Source organism: Mustelus asterias, chromosome 15, assembly GCF_964213995.1.
Source record: "Mustelus asterias chromosome 15, sMusAst1.hap1.1, whole genome shotgun sequence".
In the NCBI taxonomy this organism is placed as follows: domain Eukaryota; kingdom Metazoa; phylum Chordata; class Chondrichthyes; order Carcharhiniformes; family Triakidae; genus Mustelus; species Mustelus asterias.
Genome location: NC_135815.1, coordinates 2,121,120 through 2,130,392, shown reverse-complemented (window position 1 = coordinate 2,130,392; position 9,273 = coordinate 2,121,120). Strand labels below are relative to the sequence as shown.

The window sequence follows — 9,273 nt, the reverse complement described above, 5'->3', positions numbered from 1 at the left end:
AGTAAAGCTCCCTCTGCACTGTCCCCATCAAACACTCCCAGGACAGGTACAACACGGGGTTAGATACAGAGTAAAGCTCCCTCTACACTGTCCCCATCAAACACTCCCAGAACAGGTACAGCACGGGGTTAGATACAGAGTAAAGCTCCCTCTACACTGTCCCCATTAAACACTCCCAGGACAGGTACGGCACGGGGTTAGATACAGAGTAAAGCTCCCTCTACACTGTCCCCATCAAACACTCCCAGAACAGGTACAGCACGGGGTTAGATACAGAGTAAAGCTCCCTCTACACTGTCCCCCATCAAACACTCCCAGGACAGGTACGGCACGGGGTTAGATACAGAGTAAAGCTCCCTCTACACTGTCCCCATCAAACACTCCCAGAACAGGTACAGCACGGGGTTAGATACAGAATAAAGCTCCCTCTACACTGTCCCCATTAAACACTCCCAGGACAGGTACAACACGGGGTTAGATACAGAGTAAAGCTCCCTCTACACTGTCCCCATTAAACATTCCCAGGACAGGTACAACACGGGGTTAGATACAGAGTAAAGCTCCCTTTACACTGTCCCCATCAAACACTCCCAGGACAGGTACAGCACGGGGTTAGACATCAAGTTTAATATTTATCCCTTTTTGGATATGATTGTTTTTATTCCTTGACCTGGGACCTGTTAAATTCCAGCTTTGTTGAAGTGTGCTGCTCCTGCCTGTCATCCTTTCCTTCTGGAAGCTTCCTTATCCTTCCCTTATTCCATCTGTGCTCCACAGTGGAGCCTGTCCCAGTTTGGGAAGCTGTGCCAGACCGAACCTAGCGCTCTCAGATCGGTGGCTCAGTGAGCTGTCTCCGATAGCAACAACAGCATCAGCCTCTTACGCTGCTGCAGGATTCCCCCCCTCCCCCCGTGACAGTGAGGCAGGGATGAGGAGAACAGGCACTCACCCCATCCCACCCCAGCTCCCCTCACCAACAAATAAATACAGACAAAACTCTGGAGTCATGTTGGGCCTGGAGATCTGCATATATTCAAAAAGAATCAGTGAAATTTGTTTGAGGGCATTGGTGAGCTCCTGGGGAAAAGGCAGGAATGAAGGTGAAGCCTGTGGACTGGGCCTCAGTTCCTTCGCTTGTCCAGCTTGCGTTTGATGATTCCCCGCAGGTAGAGAGCTGAGAAGCTGCTGCAGGTTATCAACAGGATAAAGTTCATACAGGCAGCGTACACTGTGTCCTTATCACCCCGGGCAAAGAACATCTCGCGCCGGTCCCTGTAGTCGATCAGCACTGCCTCCAGCTGTGCCAGAGTGCAGAGGGACAGAAAGATGTGGAATATCTGGTGGCCGTGCCCCACGATGTCGAAGCTCCCGGGGAAATACTTCTCTGGCACCGGGGAGGAGAAGAATCCGGATGCGATGACAAACAGAACAATCTGCCAGCTGTGGTACCAGATGGCATGGTCCGAGCAGCCCCTGGCCCAACAGCTGCCAATCCGGTGGACAATGGGGCTGATGTCCAGCACGTAGGCCAGAGAGGCAGGCACCACCTGGCAGATCTTCCGACTGATCGGATACGGCCGCTGGAAGTGGATCTTCGAGAAACAGCAGCCCATACAGGAGAGCCAGCCCAGGAGAGCAGCAGTGGGAAGAAAGAAGTGACGGATCAGTTGGTACCACTCGGGCTCTGTGCAATAGTAGTAATGTGCCAGGGCACTGCCGTACTGATACGCACCCACGCCAACATAGTCCAGGAAGTAGAATGAGTAATGAGCCAGCTCAGATTTGGACTGGAAGAGGTGGGCCAGGACACTGCAGGATAGGTAGGTCACACAAGCAATGACAAAGAAGTATAGCGGTAAGCTGTAGACGGTGGGGATTGGCGAGGTAGTCTCCAGGAATGCTCGGAAGCGGATCAGGAGCACCAGAGCAGCCACCAGGTGAGTCCAGACATTGAGGGATTCATTGTGTTGCTGGAAAAGGCTGAGAAGGTAGTATTTCCAATCCTGCTCCACCAACCGGTAGCCGCTGTGGATGTAAGGCTCCCGGAAGAGTTTGGGAACGTCAGTCTCCCTCACGGTACTTGGGACTCTTGGCAACACATCTTCGATAATCTGCTGAGGACTGATGGTGATGGTGCTGAGTTTCTCCAGGACACTGCCAAGCACATTCCCACTGAGAGGATTCTTCAGTTTCATTTCACAGACCATTGGGACCACCTGAGAGAAAAAGAAACAGGTTTAACACCAGCCAGTGATATCGAGCAAACCACACACAAAGAACAAAGAACAATACAGCACAGGAACAGGCCCTTCGGCCCTCCAAGCCCGCGCCACTCATGTGCCCAACTAGACCATTCGTTTGTAAACCCCTCTATTCCCAGTCTGTTCATGTGGTTATCTAGATAAGTCTTAAACGATCCCAGCGTATCCGCCTCAATCACCTTGCTTGGCAGTGCATTCCAAGCCCCCACCACCCTCTGTGTAAAATATGTCCCCCTGACATCGGTATTGAACCTTGCCCCCCTCACCTTGAACCTGTGACCCCTTGTGTTCGTCACCTCCGACCTGGGAAAAAGCTTCCCACCGTTCACTCTATCTATGCCCTTCATAATTTTATACACCTCTATTAGGTCGCCCCTCATTGTCCGTCTTTCCAGGGAGAACAACCCCAGTTTACCCAATCTCTCCTCATAGCTAAGACCCTCCATACCAGGCAACATCCTGGTAAACCTTCTCTGTACTCTCTCCAAAGCCTCCACCTTCCCCTCCAACCCCCTCCCACAGGTCCACACACCCACTTCACAATTCCTCACATGGGAAGAGGCTCTTGGACCCAGGAGGCCTTTGTGCTCCCCGGCAGTTTGGACTGTTGACTCCAATCCCATTTTCCTGCGATTAGGCGAGATTTAGCTGGCATAGTTCGGGGAAGGAAACTGCAGGGGATGGACACAATTGTAATGTGGAACTTGTTCAAGGAACAGCTACTACGCGTCCTTGATAAATATGTACCTGTCAAGCAGGGAGGAAGCAGACGTGTGAGGGAACCGTGGTTTACTAAGGAGGTTGAATCTCTTGTGAAGAGGAAGAAGGAGACTTATGTTAAGATGAGACGTGAAGGCTCAGTTAGGGCGCTTGAGAGTTACAAGTTAGCCAGGAAGGACCTAAAGAAAGAGTTAAGAAGAGCCAGGAGGGGACATGAGAAGTCTTTGACAGGTAGGATCAAGGAAAACCCGAAAGCTTTCTATAGGTATGTCAGGAGTAAAAGAATGACTAGGGTAAGATTAGGGCCAGTCAAGGACAGTAGTGGGAAGTTGTGCGTGGAGTCTGAAGAGATAGGAGAGGCAGTAAATGAATATTTTTTGTCGGTATTCACACTGGAGGGGGACAGTGTTGTCGAGGGGAGTACTGAGATGCAGGCTGTTAGACTGGATGGGATTGATGTTCCTAAGGAGGAGGTGTTAGCAATTCTGGATAGGGTAAAAATAGATAAGTCCCCTGGGCTGGATGGGATTTATCCTAGGATTCTCTGGGAGGCGAGAGAGGAGATTGCAGAGCCTTTGGCTTTGATCTTTGTGTCGTCATTGTCTACAGGAACAGTGCCAGAAGACTGGAGGATAGCAAATGTTGTCCCCTTGTTCAAGAAGGGGAGTAGGGACAACCCTGGTAATTATAGACCGGTGAGCCTTACTTCTGTGGTGGGCAAAGTATTGGAAAGGATTATAAGAGATAGGATTTACAATCACCTAGAAAGGAATAATTTGATTAGGGATAGTCAGCACGGTTTTGTGAAGGCTAGGTCGTGCCTCACAAACCTTACTGAGTTCTTTGAGAAGGTGACCAAAGAGGTGGATGAGGGTAAAGCGGTTGATGTGGTGTATATGGATTTCAGCAAAGCGTTTGATAAGGTTCCCCATGGTAAGCTTTTGCAGAAAATACGGACACATGGGATTGAGGGTGATTTAGTGGTTTGGATCAGGAATTGGCTCGCTGTAAGAAAACAAAGGGTGGTGGTTGATGGGAAATATTCATCCTGGAGTTCAGTTACTAGTGGTGTACCACAAGGATCTGTTTTGGGGCCACTGCTGTTTGTCATTTTTATTAATGACCTGGATGAGGGCGTGGAAGGATGGATTAGTAAATTTGCGGATGACATTAAAGTCGGTGGAGTTGTAGACAGTGCGGAGGGAAGTGGCAGGTTACAGAGGGGCGTCGATAAGCTGCAGAGCTGGGCTGAGAGGTGGCAAATGGAGTTTAATGCGGATAAGTGTGAGGTGATTCACTTTGAAAGGAGTAACAGGAATACAGAGTACTGGGCTAATGGTAAGATACTTGGTAGTGTGGATGAACAGAGGGACCTGGGTGTCCATGTGCATAGATCCCTGAAAGTTGGCACCCAGGTTGATAGGGTTGTTAAGAAGGCGTACGGTGTGTTAGCTTTTATTGGAAGAGGGATTGAGTTTCGGAGCCAGGAGGTCATGCTGCAACTGTACAAAACTCTGGTGCGGCCGCATTTGGAGTATTGCGTACAGTTCTGGCCGCCGCATTATAGGAAAGATGTGGAAGTGTTGGAAAGGGTGCAGAGGAGATTTACCAGGATGTTGCCTGGTATGGTGGGAAAATCGTATGAGGAAAGGCTGAGGGGCTTGAGGTTGTTTTCGTTAGAGAGAAGAAGGTTAAGAGGTGACTTAATAGAGGCATACAAGATGATCAGAGGATTAGATAGGGTGGATAGTGAGAGCCTTTTTCCTCGGATGGTGTTGGCTAGCACGAGGGGACATAGCTTTAAATTGAGGGGTGAGAGATATAGGACAGATGTTAGAGGTAGGTTCTTTACTCAGAGAGTAGTAAGGGCGTGGAATGCCCTGCCTGCAGCAGTAGTGGACTCATCAACATGAAGAGCATTCAAATGGTTATTGGATAAACATATGGATGATATTGGAATAGTGTAGATTAGAGGGGCTTTAGATTGGTTCCACTGGTCGGCGCAACATCGAGGGCCGAAGGGCCTGTACTGCGCTGTAATGTTCTATGTTCTATGTTCTAAACCAAATTCTCTTTCATTATTCTGAAAGATTAATTTGAGTGCCTTGTTGAAAGATATTCCAGTCTCGATCCCAACAACGACAGGAGGAGGCCATTCAGTCCCAGGCACCAGTTCCACTATTCTAGCAGATCATTGTTGATGGTATCTTAGCTCCACTTTCCTGCCTTTGCTCCATGTGCCTTAATACCCCTCACAACAAAACCCTACCCCAATCTGAATCATCTCGATTCACCCCCACCACCTACAGACGTTTGGGGGGGAGAGTTGCTTTGTGTGAAGGAGTGCTTCCCGATTTAACCCTTTGTTCTGGACTGCCCCAGCACATCCCCAAAATAGCCAATCGACCCCTGGCACAATCCCCTCGCCCTGCGCCTCCCACCCCCCTCCCCAGAGCGGGCAATCCAGCCCCAACGCTCCCCTCGACCCGCACCCCACCCCCAGCTCTTCCAATCCACCCCAGCACACTCCCACCGTGCCCCACCCCCCAGCAGGTCCAAACCATCCCCAGCGAACTTCCTTGCCCCACACCCCACCCCCAACACCCCACCCTCACCCCGCATTGATTGGAGCACCACTTGATCTTCTGTACTGGAGGAAATGGAAGCCTAGTCTCTGCACCCTCCCCCATAATACATTCCCTCCCAGTCCACTATGTCCTAAGATGAAATGCCCAGAACTGACCAAAACCCATCAGAACTGCAGCATAAGACTGCCCGCTTGCTCTCAAGGCTAAGATTCCATTTGCTGTACTTTCTGTACCTTTGTGCTAGTTTTTAACATTTTGTGTCGAGGGAGATGAAGTTCCATTACTCCTCTACACTTCCTTATCTGTCATCATTCCAAAACTATCCCAACTCGGTCTTCTCAAATCCCAAGTGGATGAACTCGCACTTCTCCAAATTCAATCCCTTCTGACAAAGTTTCTCTTTTACCGAATCTTCCTCAATCCCTTTGTAACATCTCAATTAAATGCTCACAAGCTCTATGCCTCCTAACATGGTGCTATCAGCTAACTTGCATAGTCACTCTCATCTGATTTCCTGAGGAATATTGTGAAATTCTGTAGCCGCAGTGCAGATCCCAGGAAATTTCAGAAATGTGTCACACCCCACGAATCAATTACCTTATTTTATATTCATGCACGGGATGTCAAGAACCATAGAATCCCGACTGTGCAGAAGGAGGCCATTCGGCCCATCGAGCCCGCACCAACCACAATCCCACCCAGGCTCTAAACCCACGTATTTACCCTGCGAAACCCCCTTTCACTAAGGGGCAATTTAGCATGGCCAATCCATCTAATCTGCACATCTTTGGACCATGGGAGGAAACCGGAGCATCAGGAGAAAACCCACGCAGACACGGGAAGAACGTGCGTCACCCAAGGCCGGAATTGAACCTGGGTCCCTGGCATTGTGAGGCACCATGCTAAACACTGTGCCACCATTTACTGTGTACCCAGCATTTATTGACCTTCCCTAATTGTCCTTGAGAAGATGGTGGGGAATTGTCTTCTGGAACTGCTGCAGCTCAGATGGTGTAGGTAAAGCCACAGTGCTGTTCGGGAAGGAGTTCCCTTTTTCCTCTCTCTGGTATCTTGCTCCCAGAGACAGGCACTGGGATGATCTCTCCACAGGGACATGGTTTGTGACCATCATTCACAGACCCATATCATGTACCTTACTCCAAAACAATGACCCACCTGTCACTACACCCACAGAGCATCGTAAGCTCATAACATCATAAGAAATAGGAGGGAGGAGCCCATTCGGCCCATCAAACCTGCTCCACCATTCAATAAAATTATGGTTGATCTGTCTTGGGCCTCAACCCTCCACTGCTGTTTGTTCATCCATAACCTTTGACTCTATTTCTGATCACAAAGTTTCTTGGAGTCACAGGTGGACAGAGTGGTGAAGAAGGCATTCAGCATGCTTGGTTTCATTGGTCAGAACATTGAATACAGGAGTTGGGACATCTTGTTGAAGTTGTACAAGACATTGGTAAGGCCACACTTGGAATACTGTGTACAGTTCTGGTCACCTATTGTAGAAAGGATATTATTAAACCAGAAATAATGCAGAAAAGATTTACTAGGATGCTACCAGGACTTGATGATTTGACCCCTTGGGACTTTTTTCTCTGGAGCGTAGAAGACCGAGGAGTGATCTTATAGTGGTCTATAAAATAATGAGGGGCACAGATCAGCTAGATAGTCAATATCTTTTCCCAAAGGTAGGGGAGTCTAAAACGAGAGGGCATACGTTTAAAGTGAGAGGGGAGAGATACAAAAGGGTCCAGAGGGGCAATTTTCCACACACAGGGTGGTGAGTGTCTGGAATGAGCTGCCAGAGGTAGTAGTGGAGGCGGGTACAATTTTGTCTTTTAAAAAGCATTTAGACAGTTACATGAGTAAGATGGGTATAGAGGGATATGGGCCAAATGCGGGCAATTGGGACTAGCTCAGTGGTTAAAAAAAGAGGGTGGCATGGACAAGTTGGGCTGAAGGGCCTGTTTCCACGCTGTAAACCTCTATGACTCTATGACCACGTCAACTGCACTGCCCTCATCTACACACCGAGCCACCTCCTTGAAAAATTCAATCAAATTTGGAAGCCATGACCTCCCGTTGACAAAGCCATGCTGACTATCCTTGATTAATCCTTGCCTCCCCAAATGAAGATTAATCCTGTTCCTTAGAATTATTTCCAATAGTTTCCCTACTGTTGACATTAGACTTACTGGCCTGTAATTTCCTCGTTTTTCCCTACTTCCCTTCTTGAGTAATACTCGCACATTAGCTGTCCCCCTGTCCTCTGGCACCTCTCCTGTGGCCAAAGAAGATTTGAAAATTGTCAGAGCCACGGCAATCTCCTCCCTTGCCTCCCACAGCAGCCTGGGACACATCTCATCTGGACCTGGGGATTTATCCACTTGTAGGCCCGTTAAAACCGTTATTACCTCCTCCCTCTCAATGTTAAGTTGTTGAAGTAAATCACAAAACCCCTCCCTGATTTCTGTACCTACATCATCCTTCTCCACAGTGATCACAGATGCAAAATACTCATTTAAAACCTCACCCACGTCTTCTGCCTCCAAATTGTCACTTTGGTTCCTAATGAACCGTACTCTTTCCCCGGTCATCCTGCCCTTAATATACTTAGAAAACACCTTTATTTTATCCACTAGTGTTTTTTAAAGACCCCTCTTTGCTCTCCTTTTTAAGTTCTCCCCCCCCTGTACTCTCCATACTCCTCTATGGTTTCAGCTGTCTTCAGCCCCCTGTCTCTGCCATAAGCCTCCTTTTTCCTTATCCAATCCCTTGACATGGAGGGATCTCTGGACTTGTTGCTCCTCTCTTTATCTTTACCAGAACATGTTAGCTCTGTACCCTCTCCATTTCCTTTTTGAATGACTCTCACTGCTCCAATGTGGATTTTCCTACAAGTAGCTGCTTCCAATCCACTTAAAATGAAAATGAAAATCATGATCAGCTGGATTAGCGGATGGGAATACTCACCAGGCAAATCACTGACAATATTCCTCTCCGAACAATGTTTGGAAAAAGGAAGCCAACAGATGTCTCTCACTTCTCTCTGTAAGGTGAGAAGTGAGACGGGGTCCCAGAAACAGCTGAGGTTGTCCCCCTGCTCCCAGCCTATCAATAGAGAGAGACAGAGGAAGAGAAAGAGAGAGGAGGAGAGAGAGAGAGAGAGAGACAGAGAGGGAAGAGCATACAAGAGGCTGTTGAGTGAAGAGCTGTTTTAGGCCTCAGCTTCCCCAGTCAGTATCATCCTGGACTACAGTCGACCCTGTCAAACTGAGCCAGCCAGGCTCAGACACACAAACACTCCCAGTGTTATACTGACCTGTGGCATTCAGCCCTGTCCAGTTGGGGCCGCACACTCCCTCCTCTCTCTATCTCCCGATCTCTCCAATCCAAATCTCCGCTGATGGAGAAACAGGAACCTTTGTGAATTGGAAGGCCTTCTCCCTAATGAGAATTAGAAGATAAACAAATGGCAGAGAAGACTTCATAACACTCCCAACCCGACTGTAAAACAGAACTGAAAGTATTCGGGATATTGGTCAATCTCAGGGTGGTGACTAGTGAGGAAGAAAGGTTTTAAATCTAATACCAAAATGCTGCGAGGCTGGTGTGTTTCGGTGAATCTGGCATTTTCTAGAGGGAAAGAATTTCATGTTGGCAGTAATGTGGAGATGTCCCCA

The 9,273-nt window shown here is 48.5% G+C and overlaps 1 protein-coding gene across 1 annotated transcript; it reads right to left on the bottom strand.

The window, feature by feature from the left end:
• Positions 1-534: 534 nt before the first annotated feature.
• On the bottom strand, positions 535-9,273 carry LOC144504768 (membrane progestin receptor beta-like). The gene is made up of 3 exons (XM_078230512.1): positions 9,183-9,273; positions 8,913-9,037; positions 535-2,216 (listed from the first exon to the last, which is right to left on the bottom strand). Exons 2-3 carry the CDS (start codon positions 8,919-8,921, stop codon positions 1,122-1,124), a joined length of 1,104 nt encoding a protein of 367 aa, XP_078086638.1. The 5' UTR covers positions 8,922-9,037; positions 9,183-9,273; the 3' UTR covers positions 535-1,121.